Source organism: Equus asinus, chromosome 9 (assembly GCF_041296235.1).
Source record: "Equus asinus isolate D_3611 breed Donkey chromosome 9, EquAss-T2T_v2, whole genome shotgun sequence".
Taxonomy (NCBI): Eukaryota; Metazoa; Chordata; class Mammalia; order Perissodactyla; family Equidae; genus Equus; species Equus asinus.
This window is the reverse complement of record NC_091798.1, coordinates 5272530-5286626: the sequence shown is the minus strand read 5'-3', so window position 1 is coordinate 5286626 and position 14097 is coordinate 5272530. Positions and strand designations below refer to the sequence as shown.

The 14097-nt window shown below is 49.8% G+C and overlaps 2 protein-coding genes and 1 pseudogene across 2 annotated transcripts in view; 2 read left to right on the top strand and 1 right to left on the bottom strand.

Annotated features, from left to right (window-relative positions):
• Positions 1-2376: 2376 nt before the first annotated feature.
• Positions 2377-5652, bottom strand: CBY3 (chibby family member 3). Its single transcript, XM_070516918.1, has one exon. The coding sequence runs from the start codon at positions 2924-2926 to the stop codon at positions 2507-2509; it is 420 nt and encodes a 139-aa protein (XP_070373019.1). The 5' UTR covers positions 2927-5652; the 3' UTR covers positions 2377-2506.
• On the top strand, positions 2925-8323 carry LOC106843707 (large ribosomal subunit protein uL30-like; annotated as a pseudogene).
• A 4059-nt stretch (positions 8324-12382) lies between these two features.
• CANX (calnexin) overlaps positions 12383-14097 on the top strand; it is a 31815-nt gene continuing 30100 nt past the window's right edge. Inside the window, exon 1 of the mRNA XM_014860859.3 lies at positions 12383-12651. The gene's annotated coding sequence lies outside the window, so the exon portion shown is untranslated. The remainder of the gene's footprint in view (positions 12652-14097) is intronic.

The following is a 14097-nucleotide window of genomic DNA, read 5'->3' as shown; positions in this document are numbered from 1 at the left end:
AGAATTTTATTTCACCATCCCAACTGACAAACAAATGGCAAGCAATAGGATATATTGGAGTATATGAGGAAGCCATTTGGTGTAAATCTAATTTGGCCTGACCTCATTTTTCTTTTCCTTTTTTTTTTTTTTAAGATTGGCACCTGGGCTAACAACTGTTACCAATCTTCCTTTTTTTTTCCCCAAAGATTGGCACCTGGGCTAACAACTGCTGCCAATCTTTTTTTTTTTTTTCTGCTTTATCTCCCCAAACCCCCCTGCACACAGCTGTATATCTTAGTTGCATGTCCTTCTAGTTGTGGGATGCCGCCTCAGTGTGGCCTGACGAGCAGTGCCATGTCCGCGCCCAGGATCCGAACCCTGGGCCGCCGCAGTGGAGCACGCAAACTTAAGCACTCAGCCACGGAGCCGGCCCCAATGACCTCATTTTTCTAAAAGGGCCTGATGTGGCCATTGAGCACGCATTGTATATCTCCTTTAAGCATTTCCTATGTCCCAAAGAAAAGAACAAATGCCCTTACGATAAAGGTGCAACTTCCCCCACATCAGCATTTCCTTAAGGATAAGCATCTCTCCCTAGATTAGGAATTGATTGCTGTGCTCACCTGTGACCACCCAGCTTGAAACAACAGACCTGCCACCCTGCTGTGCCCAGCGAGACAGCAAACCTACAAACTGCTGTGTCTATCAATCGCTGTGCCGACAGAGCAGTCTCATGACTATTGTAAAAGGGACATTTCAATCATATGTGACACATGCTCTTTGATGGTATACAACCACTCTGTACACCTCCACTTCTTTGGTGTCCTTCCTTCCTCGGGGACGGCAGGCCCCAGGCTAAGCTAGTCCTCAAATCTGGCTCAGAATAAACTCACCCCAATTTTCATTTATAGATTGGTTATGGATTATTTTTGTCGACAGAACTATTTTAAATATTTTTATTTAATCTATATAAATATATAGAATTATTAAAATACAAAAGAGTACTCAAAAAATGTTTTAAGCTTTGTGTCTAAAGATGTTTTGTGTTGTTTTGCTGATTTAATTAAAAAGGTCACTTTTTTTTTTTTGGAGGAAGACTAGCCCTGAGCTAACTACTGCCAATCCTCCTCTTTTTGCTGAGGAAGACTGGCCCTGAGCTAACATCCATGCCCATCGTCCTCTACTTTATACGTGGGATGCCTACCACAGCATGGCTTATTGCCAAGCCGTGCCATGTCCATACCCGGGATCCGAACCAGCGAACCACGGGCCGCAGAGAAGTGCAACGGGTGAACTTAACCACTGCGCCACCGGGCTGGCCCTGACAATTTTTATACAAAGTAGTTTAGCAATCCCTAGTCTACTCCTGAAAGCAAGTTAGGCTGAGGCAGGCCACCCACTTCTCTCACAGGTTTCATATGGCCCTAAGGAAATGGGTCAGAGTCCCAGCTGTTTAAGTTTCTGTGGATGCTGAAATGGCCTGACTACATTCCATGGAAAAGGTTGCAGACTGCAAGGAGCAGTGTCAACACTTTTGTTGTGCAGCCACATCAGTCATAAGTACCACACGCTACCCACTGCACTTTATATACCTTGTGTGTACACAGGGGAGAGGGGAGCCGGCTCCCCAAGTCCTAGGAGAAAACACCCGTCTAGAACGGCTCTAGAAGATCCAAATCAGACGCCTAGAGAAGGAAAGGAGTGAAGCTGACCAGGAGGTAGCAGCCACAATTCAGCTCAAGGCAACTACTGCTGGGCAGGATGAAGGTCCAGGGTGGCCAAGTCCTTAGGTTTCTCAAGACAACACAGAAAATCTGGGTTTTTGAGGTGAAATCTCCAAATTCTTAAATGTTGGCAACTAATGCAAAATTTTAAAATAACGTGGGTCGAGCAAATCCTATCTGTGCACAGCATTAGCCCCGGAGAGAGGTCCTTTGTACCCTTGGTCGGACAGACCCATCATTCTACACAGGAGAAAACGAGGCCTGTAACGGAGAAGCGACTCGCCCAAAGCCGCACAACCAAGTAGGGGAGGCAGAGCCCAAAGTTTCACGAAAGCTTCTTTCCGGGAATAGTTTCGCGGCCGTAAATACACTTACCCTAGACACAGGCTGAAACCCTCGCGCGCGCGCCTGCGGCCGGGAGACCCAAATGCCAGGTCCCGGACCTCGCCCGCCCTGGTCGCCTCACCGCACCCTGCACCCCGGTTCCGCTGCCTCCCGGACTTCGCTCCCCGTCCTTTGGCCGAGGCCATCGCCCGCCACCGCCTGCCATCGCCGGCCCCCGGGAGCTGCCTGCTGCGAGCCGGGCACCCCCCCGCCCCGCCCCGCCCCGCCCGGCGCACACCTTCCCCCAGGGCCCTATCGCACCCTCTCGAGACGGGCTGCTAACTGAGTCACCCGTCCACACCGTGACCCGAGCGACGGTCCCCGCGGCGCGCCCCACGCCCGCCCGCGCCCTACAAACCCGCCGGGCCCCACACGCCGGCGAGGAGGGAGGCGCGCGCCGCGCGGGCTTTATTGCGTCACCGCGACTGCAGAGCGCGCGGCTCGAACATGAGCGCGCCGCCCGCGCCTTCGCGCCTGCGCATCTTTCTCTGCCAGGCGCGCGCCGCGGCCGCCGGGCCGGCTTCGGCGTCCAGCTTCTTCTCCAGCAGGTGCATGCGCGCCGTGGTCTCCGTCAGCATGTCCATGAGCAGCTCCTGCTGCAGCTTCAGGTAGTTGTTCTCCTCCAGCAGCACCTGGCCCTTGACCCGCTGCACCTGCGCCTTCCAGCCCGTGATGGTCGGCGAGGGCAGCGACGGCCGACCGGGCGGGCCTTCGGCCTTCCACCGGCCGCCGCGGAACACGAAGGCCTCGTCGCTGAGGCGCGTGCGCGGCGCGCCGTAGCTGAGGCCCAGCTCGGCCTGGCGCGTGCGGTGGTCCAGCAGGTAGAAGGTGGACATGGAGGAGATGCGGCGCAGCGGCGGGCGGCGAGGCGAGAAGCGCCGCGAGAAGTGGTCGGCCCAGAACTGCCGCAGCTGCTCCCACAGGCGGCTGGCGTGGCCCGAGACCGGGCACCTGAAGTCCTCCAGGGCGAGGACCAGGAGGGCCTCGAAGGCCGCGCGGATGCCCGGAACGGAGCCGCGAAGACGCGGGCGACCAGGGCTGTGCCCCTTTCTCGGGAGTCCCGGTGTCCTGAATGATGAAGGCGAGCCAGGGGCACTGGGGAGCAAGAGTCCGGGTGAGCAGCCTGCTCAGTACAGGCTGCCCCCGCAAACCCCGAGGCCCAGCAAACCGGGCTTAGCGCTACGCTGCCGTTCAGAGCAAACCAGCAGCTGGCCAGTAAGGAGCCCATCCCTGCACACTCGTACTAGCGGCAGTCTCCACGAAACCACCTTCCCCAAAGACCACTGTGTGTCAGGCCGTGGGGACAGAGACACAGATGGAGGACCAGACCCCTGTCCTCTGAGCGCTAGGCGGCTGCTGGAGGGCTTATGGGCCCGAAGGAGAGAATGACAGCAGAAACAAATAAGTACTTAAAAGATGCACAGGCCTTTGCCACGTAGATTTGGGATGGATAATGGAGAGCCCTAGGCAGAGTGAAGAGCCAGAGGAGGCTTGCATGTTCCAGATGTGAAGAGCAGCTTGGGTAGGGTTGATGAAGGGTACCGGACTGGGAATAGCAGAAGAGGAAACTGGAAAGGGGGACCAAGGCACTATGTGAGGGCACTGTACAGACAGGCTTAGAAGTTTAGACTTCATTCTGCGGGTAAGAGGGCACTGCTGAAGGATTGCAAAGCAAGGGCTAAATCTGTATTCTTAAAAGTATGTGGTGGGATGTCTAGCATGTCCAACAGCGTTACTGCCCTCATCATTCAGTTATTTTACAACCTTGAACTGGCACCTGCTCTGTGCCACTGCCTGATCTGGGCAGGGAGTCCCAGCACAGCCCGTGCCTGCCCTCAAGATGATCCTGGTCCAGCTGGGGAGCCCGATGGGTGTGTAATCACAGTCCAGTGTGCTCAGTGACATCCTGGGGGCATGTGCCATGGGCTAGGACCTATGCTTAGGGCTTGAGGTAATGGGTTGTGCAGACTAGACATGACTTTTGTCTCAAGTAGACTACATCCTCAAGGAAGCTAAAGTCCAGGTAACGGTCACGTCTTATTCTTCCCTCCACCCCCCCACCCCTGTAAGTGCTGATTCTATTTTGTGAGAAAGAGGACAATATGCTCTCTTTTAAATTCCTCTTTTCCTCATGGAGGGTGAAAAAGGAAAGAACTCTGGGGCAGAGTTCCCTTTGTCATGCCTTCATTAACTCCACACATACTTATTTCTCACACATAGCTGGGCAGATGCCGAGTGGTGCTATCCACTAGATCTGGCTCAGGGATGCATCTCTGGAAGCCCACAGAAGGCCCAAGAGATGCAACTAGGCCCACCCTTGAGGTTGCATGTTTCCAGAGGACCCTTCCCCAATAATCCTCACATGTTAATAATTCTCACAATAATACCTCACCTGGAGGATGTGTTGGAGGTGCCAAGCCGCTGTCCTAGGCCTGGCCCCATCTCTGAACCCCTCAGCTGCTGTCCACCATCTATGACTCACAATGCCTCCAGGCCAGATCAGTCCAGAACAGAAGGGGTACTGAAAGCCAGGCTATAAAACAGACCCTGGGCTCTCCTCTGTATTCCCTCAGCACACTTACTGAGCACCTGCTGTGCTCCAGGCACTGTTCTACAGAAGTGACAAAGATGTTCCCTCATCAAGCTCTCATTCTTGGGGGGAGGGGGTCATAGGCAGAGCCTGGGGTAGGAATTCGTTCCAGGGCCATGAACCTGATAGTTCTTCATGAAGCCGACCTAGGTTGTCGTGGGTCAGGTTCCCTGGAAGCAGAGCCTGGGGCGAGAATTCTAGTTTGCGTGATTTATTGAGGAAGTGCTCTCTGGAGAAGGGAGCGAGGGAAGCAGGGCAGGGCAGGGCAAAAAGCTAAAGCTAAGCAAGAGTGTGGCCTCGAGTGGAGACCAGCTGTGGCCCAATCCCACGGGGAGCTGCAGAAATTGCACCAGAGTTAGGCCTCCTTATCGCAAGGGAGCCAGTCTTTTGTACGCCCCCCCCCCCTCCATTTCAGTCAATCATCAGCAGGGGCAACAGTGAGCTAGCCAGCATGTAAGGCACCTGTGGGATGGGTGCCCCCCCAGTGAAAGGAATCTATGGGGTACCAACAGTGTAGAGGAGGGAGGAAGAGACAAGATAATAAAAATGAAAGGAAATAACCAAATGGATAAGAGTTTCTGATTGTGATACGTGCAATGAAGAAAATAAAGAAATACAGAATGTGACTTTTGGACAGAAGGCTAGGAACCAAATTCAACATGGTGCTCAGTGAAGGCACTTGACATTCCTGTTAAGACCTGAATGATGAGGAGCCCCCAGCTACATCAAGACAGGCTAGAGGCAGAAAGGGGCTGGGCTTGTCTGAAGGACAAGCGCGATGTGTTGAGGCATTGAAAGGAAGTTGGCCCTACTGGGGCCAGCCCCATGGCCGAGTGGTTAAGTTCGCGCACTCCACTTCGGTGGCCCAGGGTTCACCAGTTCAGATCCTGAGCACAGACCTAGCACCACTCATCAAGCCATGCAGAGCTGGAAGGACCTACAACTAGAATACACAACTATGTTTTGGGGAGCTCTGGGAAAAAGAAGAAGAAGAAGAAAGACAAGATTGGTAACAGATGTTAGCTCAGGGCCAGTCTTTAAAAAAGAAGTCAGCCCTACCTACCAAGCACGCCCAGTCAATTGCCATCACCTCTACTTGGCTTTCCTGACCCCAAAGGCCTCTTGTAGGGGCCACCTAGTTAATCCAATCTCCTGGTGGCCCTACAAAGGGTCACCCAGCTCCAGGGGAGCTCACAACATGGGGCAGAGCTAGGTGGTAGTGTCACCTCTTGGGAAACTTTTTTAACAGTTTTATTGAGTTATAATTGACATAATACGGGCCAGCCCAGTGGCACAGTGGTTAAGCTCGAACGTTCCGCTTTGGTGGCCCAGGGTTCGCTGGTTCGGATCCCACTGCCGACCTACACACCACTCATCAAGCCATGCTGTGGGAGGCGTCCCACATATAAAGTAGAGGAAGATTGGCACAGATGTTAGCTCAGGGCCAGTCTTCCTCAAAAAAATAAATAAATAAATAAAAACAGTTTTATTGAGTTATAGTTGACATAATAAACTACATATATTTATAATTTGATATGCTTTGATAATTTGATGTATCTCCAAAATGAAGATAATGAAAGTTTCTGTTACCTTCAGAAATTTCCTCTGCTCCCTCCACTATATGGATTAGTTTGCATTTTCTAGAATCTTGTATAAATGGAATTATTTAGTATGTCCTCTTTTTTTTCACTGGCTTCTTACAGCAAAGTTATTTTATTTTGAGATTCATTCCTTTTTATTGATAAGTAGTATTCCATTGTATGGAAATACCACAGTTTGTCTTTCCATCCACCTGTTGATGGGAATTTGCATTGTTTCCAAGGTTGGGGGCTGTTACAAATACGGCTGCTAGGAACATCTGTGTATAAGTCTTTGTGTGGACACATGCTTCGATTTCTCTTGGATAAATGCCTAGGAGTGGAATGACTGGGTCATATAGTAGGTATGTGTTTACCTTTTTATGAAGGCACCAAACGTTTTCCAAAATGGTTGTACCGGATCCCTACCAGCAGGGAGAGTTGCTGTTCCTCCACATACTGGCCAACACTTAGTGTGGTAAACCTTCTTAATTTTAGTCATTCTAGTGGGTGTGTCTAAATCGTGGTTCTGATTTTCCTTTCTCTAATGGCTAGTGATGTTGAGCATCTTTTCATATGCTTAGTTGTTAATGCTCTTTGATGAAGTTGTTTGTCTTTTGCCCATTTTTTTTTTTACTGAATTGTTTGTCTTATTGAATATAAGGAGTTCTTTAATGCTAGATAAAAGTCCTTTGTTGGATATGTTTTGCAGATATTTTCTCCTAGTCCGTGGCTTGCCTATTAAAGCAAAATTTTTAATTTTGATAAAGTCCAATTTATCGTTTTTTTCTTGTTCATGCTTTTTGTGTCATATTTAAGGACACTTTGCCAAATTAGAAGTTTTATGGTTTTAGCTTTACATTTTGAGTTAATTTTTGTTTATAGTGTGAGGTAGGAGTAAATATTTTTTTCATATGTATGTCAGGTTGACCCAGTGCCACTTATAGAAAAGACAATCCCTTCCCAATATTGCACTTCTGTCTTTGTTGTTCATCATGTGACTGTGCATGTGGGACTGTTTGTGGGCTCTCTGTTCTCTTTTATTGGTCTCTGTATTCTTGCGCCAATACCGTATTTCTTCATTATCGTAGCTTACAGTAAGTCTTCATATCTGGTAGTGTAAATCTTCCAATAATATTCTTTTAAGATTTCTTTGGTTTTCTAGGTCCTTGGACTTTCCATATAATTTCAATTCCATATCATTAAATTTCCATCCTAATTTTGGAAATAGAAGGTCAGTTTCCACAAATAAGCTCTCATGCTCACCGTTGAAAGCCCTCTCTTCTTCTGCTCTTGAAGACAGCTGATAGCTCGGGTCAGCCCCTCGCTTCAAAAGGCAAGGAGGAAGTTTGTCTATGAGAAAACCTCAGCACTGTCACAAGGAATATAGGCAGATGGATCAAACTGAGATTTGAATGGTGAGGATGGCAAGAGTAGTGGGCAACTTCTACGTGCCTGTGGGACCCAAATGGGCATTCTCATCAGGATCTCAGGTAGCAGTGGAGTAAGCACAAAGATCTGAAAATCGTTGCAGCTTCTTCTTTGCTAGATCTTCAATGGCACCTTTGTTAAGCTCAATAAGGCTTCCATTAACATGCTGAGGATGGTAGAACCACGTATCACAGGGGGTCCCCAAAGGTGAAGTCAGAAAATGAATGGACCTCCAAGCACAGTTATGGCAAAATCAACAAGCAGCGAATCGCCCTGACAGATGACACTTTGACTGCTCCATCCTTTGGTAAATTTGGCATCATCTGCATGGAGGATCTGATTCTCGAGATCTATACTGTTGGAAAACACTTCAAAGAAGCGAACAACTTCCTGCGGCCCTTCAAACTATCTTCTTCACGAGGTGAAATGAAGAAAAAGACCACCATTTTGTAGAAGGTGGAGATGGTGGCAACAGGGAGACCAGATCCACAGCCTCATTAGAAGGATGAACTGAAATGTCTACCACAATTATTTTTGTAATCTGGTCAGTTAATAAATGGCGACTGCTTTCAAAATGGAAAAAAAAAAAAGATCTTCTTCTTCAGGGGAGTATCCTCAGCTTCCTCCTTTGAAGAACGTTATACTTTACCTGAAAACCCCTAGCAGGACCCTTAGCAGGATCTCCAGTCCTGCTTTGCCTTGGTTCCAGACCCAGGATCCCAGGATCAGCCAATCTGGAATTTCCTCTTTTTTGGGGACTCCACACCTCACCTCCAATCACCCAGGCTCATACTCTGAGTGTTGGCTTTGGTTCCTCTCTTTCCCTAGCCCCCTGAATCCATTCTTCAGCATCAACATTTAATGCTTTTGTTTCTATACAAGCTGCTAGTACCTAATCCTGCCCTGGAATCAACTGTAAGAAGTGGTCTCCTCACCGGCCTCCTAGCTGCTGGGCTCTCTTTCAGACCTCCCTGGAATATGTTAATACAATGTTTCCTAAACATCTCAATCATGACCCAAATCTAAAATATAAACTATTTCCCTACGAACTCTTTGGTTAGGCCCTCAAGGCCTGCTCTTAGCCCAACTCTGGAACATCTCTTTCATGGACACCTTTCTCCAGCCAAAACACTCTTGTATGTGGTGTCTCCAAACACACAATACACGCTTTCCTGCCTTTGTGTACATTGTTCCCTTATCTAAAGAAGCCTTCCTTCAGGTCTCCACCTCTAGAAATCCTGCATATCCTACTAGGTCCAGCTCAAGTTTTACCTCTTTCCTTGTCCATTGGAAATGACAGCAGTTCCTCCCAGCTCAAAACCCATTAAATTTTCTTCACAACCACCACCTTTTAGCATTTACCTCTGCTGGAGGAGCCCTTTTGCTTACATACACACTTTCTGTAACTGCATTTCAAGCTCATTGTCTGGAACATGTGGCATTCAGAATATTATTCTGCCTTGAATATCCACTTCCCCAGGTAAAAGGAAAGCAAAATTTTCTCACACAAATTTGGGGGCTGAGAGTTGGAGAATACTAAACTCGTGTAAACACCAACCTCTGACCTCTCTTTTCCCTTTCCAGATGGCAGGAGGGAATAAAACTGGCTCCTAGGATAGGTGATACACCTACTGATTCTAGTTTTTTCCACCCTAGGATTCAGCCTTTGGGTAACTAAACAAATGGGAGACAGAGACGACCTAAAAAGGTCTAGAAAAACTGTAGACCACTTCCATTTTCTGAGGTTCCAAGCATATTGAAAACTGACGATGTGTTATGGCGCCAGGTTCGTTTTTGCCTGCTGCCCAGAAAGCTAAACACTGAGACGACGAGATTGCAGCAGAGAGAGGGTTTGATCACAAGGCAGCCATGTGAGGAAGCAAGAGAATGAATCTCAAAACTCCTTCCCCGAAAATAGGGACTGAGGGATATTTATGGGGTGGGGGCAAGGTGGTCTGAAATGTGGAGAGAAGTGATTGGAGGTGAGGAGCGGTGAGGTAGTCGATGATGTACGAAAGTGTAGTCAGACTCCATGGCTCTTCATAGGACCCAGGTTCACAAAATGGCAGTGTGAGCATGATCTGAGGGTAGAGTTTTTTAGCCTCTTGATGTCGAAATTTCGCTTATCAGACATCTGCATGGGCCCAGTTGATGGGTTGGTGTTCTCAACTGGCCTGGAGTGGACAAGGAGTTCTAATTCCTGAAGAACAGCCCACACACCCATTACCAGGGTGACTCAGGCTCCAGGGAGATGTTATCTATAGGAGCCTAGTGGGAGTCAGATAGCATATTGCCTAAACAGCATATTTAACAATGGGCTGGTGAGTGGTTAAGTTTGCGTGCTCTGCTTTGGTGGCCCAGGGTTCACTGGTTCAGATCCTGGGCACGGACCTACACACCGCTCATAAAGCCATGCTGTGGCAGCATTCCACATGGAGGAACTAGAAGGACTTGCAACTAGGATATCCAACTATGTACTGGGGCTTTGGGAAGGAAAAAAAGAAAAAGAGGAAGATTGGCAACAGATATTAGCTCAGGGCCAATCTTCCTCACCAAAAAAAAAAAAAAAAAACAATGGGCTAGTGAACAACTAAAAGCTATAATCAGTAATTGCAAAAAGGAAAAAAAAAAACTTTAGTTAGTAGCTACTTAATCATCAATGGCTAACTGTTTGCTGGTTTCTTTTTTTTTTAAAGATTGGTACCTGAGCTAACATCTGTTGCCAATCTTCTTTTTTTTTTCTTCTTCTTCTTCTCCCCAAAGCTCCCCAGCACGTAGTTGTATGTTCTAGTTGTGAGTGCCTCTGGTTGTGCCGTTTGCTGGTTTCAATCCTCCTATTCCTTGGTCATTCCTCATTCTTGAGGGATTCAGGGCAACGACTGATCTAGCTACTTCATGCTGAATTGAGGCACAGATCTGGGTTAGAGGAATGAAACTGTTTAGCATTCACTTGGAAATATTCTCTTGTTCCTCGCTTCAGGTTGACATTTTGCATTATTAGAATTTTGTACCTTGCTCAACAGTTTTGGAACAAAATCTAAAGTCACATTTATAATCAAGTATCGGACCAGAAGGACAACCCAAATTTTAACAGTCCCTGAAAAATAGACCTAATCTCAGTAGGGCCTCTATCTGATCTGCAGGTGGGGCAGACATCTGGTCTCAGTTCTTGATAGTCTTTGTTTTGCTGGATATGCATCAGAGACCAGAGCAACGCCCTATACCCTGATCTTTCAGTTGTCATTGATGATGGCTGTCAGTATAGACTCTCTTCCCTGGGATGACTACGTTCCTAAGGAACTCAAAAGAACAAAGTTATCAACTTATAGCAGCTGCAGGGGTCATAAAATCTACAGAGCATATCTGGGTTAGTTAATCAGAAGTCATTCAAAGTTACAGTATAGGGGACTGGCCAGTTGGCATAGTGTTTAGGTTTGTGCACTCTGCTTCTGTGGCCTGGGGTTGACCAGTTCGGATCCTGGGCACTGACTTAGCACCACTGTCGAGCCATGCTGAGGAGGCATCCCACATAGAACCAGAAGGACCTACAAGTCAGATATACAGCTATGTATTGGGACTTTGGGGAGGAAAAAAAATATATATATTGGCAATCTTCCTCACCAAGAACAAAAATAAAAAGCATACCTAAAATGGGGAGGGAACAACAACAACAACAAAGTTACAGTATGGTTTCTTTTCTAAAATATGAATTTCCGTATGCCAACCTTGTGTTGAGCCAGTATCAGACGTGCTAGAAGTGGGTTACAAAAATTGTGGTGTGTTTGAAATCCTCCTATTGCACCAGCGTTTTCTCCCAATCCTATCGTGTCTCTGTGCCCTTATGTTTAATCTAACTTCAGGAAACATCACAAATTGAAAGTTGAAATCACCTTGGATTATTGTATTCTATTTTGTTTTTGTTTTGAGGAAGATTAGCCCTGAGCTAACATCCACTGCCAATCCTCCTCTTTTTGCTGAGGAAGACTGGCCCTGAGCTAACATCCGTGCCCATCTTCCTCTATTTTGTGTGTGGGACGCCTGCCACAGCATGGCTTGAGAAGCGGTGCGTACAACCGCCCGCGGGACGGGACCGGTGAACCCAGGCCGCTGAAGCGGAGCGGCGAGCTCAACCGCTGCGCCACCCGCCGGCCCCTGTATAGTATTCCAGCCTGGATTTTATGTTGGGTAATGAGCCGGCTGCAGGCTCCTGGGCCCAGAGCGATGACTCTGCAGGAACGGTGGCGCCTTCTTGCACAGCGCTGTGCATGACTCCAGGCCGGCCCGGAGAGCCCCTGCGGCTCCCGTCAGGGCCCCGCACTCGCTGCATCGGGAAACTGGCCCTTTCCGAGGGCCCACCGGACCTCCCACCGCTTCTGCCGGCTGCCATCTGCACCCTCAGTGAAAGGAATGGGATGCCCGTCCCGGGGCCTGGGTCCAGGCACCAGATGGGTCGCGACCACAGAGGCTAGGATGAAACGCCGGGCAGCGCTCCCACTAAGGCACCAGGGAACCCGGGCGCGGGAACGCCTACCGGGCGGGCCGTGCCCAGGGCGCGCGCGCCCGCAGTTCCCGATTGCGCTGCGGCCCGCCCCTTTCCTCCCGCCCAACCAAGAGCCACTTCCTGCCTCGCTCCCAGCCAATCACCACACTCCACGAAGAATAGCCCTAGGGGGCGTATGGGAAGGTGAGTAGAGCGAAGGCCGCGCCGACCAACCGGGTCTCGGAGCTTGCGCGGGGGGTTGGGACTTGGCGCTGGCCGTGGCTATTCAGGAGCGAGGGGCGGCCGCGGGGCCGGCCTTCGTGCGGTGGGGCTCGCGCGCGCGGCGGCGGCGGCAGCCGAGGCCTCTTGCATCTGCGGCACGTGACGGTCGGCTGCCTCTGCCGCTGTCTCTGCTGCAGCGCGGGGCTAGGTGTGCGGGCGGGAGGAGGCGCGGGCGCAGCCGGCTGTCCCGGGAAGCTCGAGGTGAGACGGGCGGCCCGCGCGGGTCCTCGGCCTGTGAGGACCCCTGGGGGCCTGGGGGCGCGGCGCCGCGGCCGAAGGGCCAGGGGGCCGGGCGTGGCCGGGGCCGACGGGTCGGACTAGGTTTCCAGGACCCAGGCGCCGGCGGAAGCGCCGGCCGTGATGGGGAGGCCCGAGCCTGGGCCGCTTCGGTTGGGGCGCGGGGCCCAGGCCGCGCGCCGGGGTCGGGAGGCGTGGCAGGTGCCCTGGAGCGTCTCTTGACCTCTGGGAAGGCTAACTTCGTCCCACGGCTTTGCTGCTCGGGCTTTCGTAGGCCTTTTGCTGGCTGCCTGGGAAGCCGCGAGGTGGGCTGGAGTGACCGGGTAGAGGCCTGGAGTGGGCTCGGGCCTAGTCGGTGCCCCTGAGAGTGGGGAAAGGTGATAGCTGACCGGGAGAGTATTTAGGACTGACGTTACAGGTTCAGTGTCTGAAAGTAAAACCGCAAAGCGAAGACCGGACCCTAGCGCCCGGAACAGTATGGAGAATGTACTAGAACGCGCCATGGTTGAAAAACTTGTCTTAACGTTTACACCTCATCGGGGGTGGGGAGTAATCCAGTCGGAAATTCACCGGACGTTAACAGCAGGAACGCACCCGAAAGCTCGCTGTGGGCGGGTCGTTTATAGTGGAGGAAACTGAGGCCCAGAGCTCGGATATAACTGGCCCAAGGTCATGCGATTAATTTTATGATCACTTGGGGATTCTAGTGAGGGCCGGGCGGTTTCGGTGTGCTGGTGAAGGTGAAGGCCCTGCTTCCAGTACTTCAGTAGGTCGTTTGTTGGTATGTGAACTTGAACAATTTGCTTAGACTTTGTGCCCCAGGCCTCCCCAAGTAACGGATATAGTAATACCTGACGGAGTTGTTAGAATTAAATTAAGATGTTCATGAAATAGGACAGGGAAGTCTGATACATGTTAACTGCTCGATAAATAATGATTGTAATAAATAATTACAGTCTGAATACTGTTGGTCTCCTACACTGACAGCCATCTCTTTGAGTTGGTTAAGTCCTGTTTCCCAGGACCTGAAGTCACATTTATGGTGATGGGAGGAAGAAACTGGACCTAGTGGATTAATTGCTGGGCATGACAAGTGAATGCTGGTTGAAGGAGGTTAAACTGAGCTGAACATTAAACGCTTGGGGGGACAAAGGTGAACCACAGTCAAGTCTCTTTATCTCTAATTTAGGAAATGAAACATTTTGCTTCTTTTTTTAAGGAGTAGAGTTTTTTTAAGGGAAGAATTATGTTAATCTTTAAAGTCATTCTGTATTTCACTCTTTTTCCTGCAGTGTTTGAGGGTCATGAATAGAATCACTCCTGTGTTGTACATTTGCTGTAATTATATTTAGAGCAGAGGTAAAGAACTGTGTGGGAGTTCTCCTTTGCACCAGCGAGAGTGCACAAGCA

What these genes read in the sequence shown, in the direction of transcription:
- CBY3 (XM_070516918.1), bottom strand. Translation starts at nt 2,926, where the DNA reads ATGTCCACCTTCTACCTGCTGGACCACCGCACGCGCCAGGCCGAGCTG.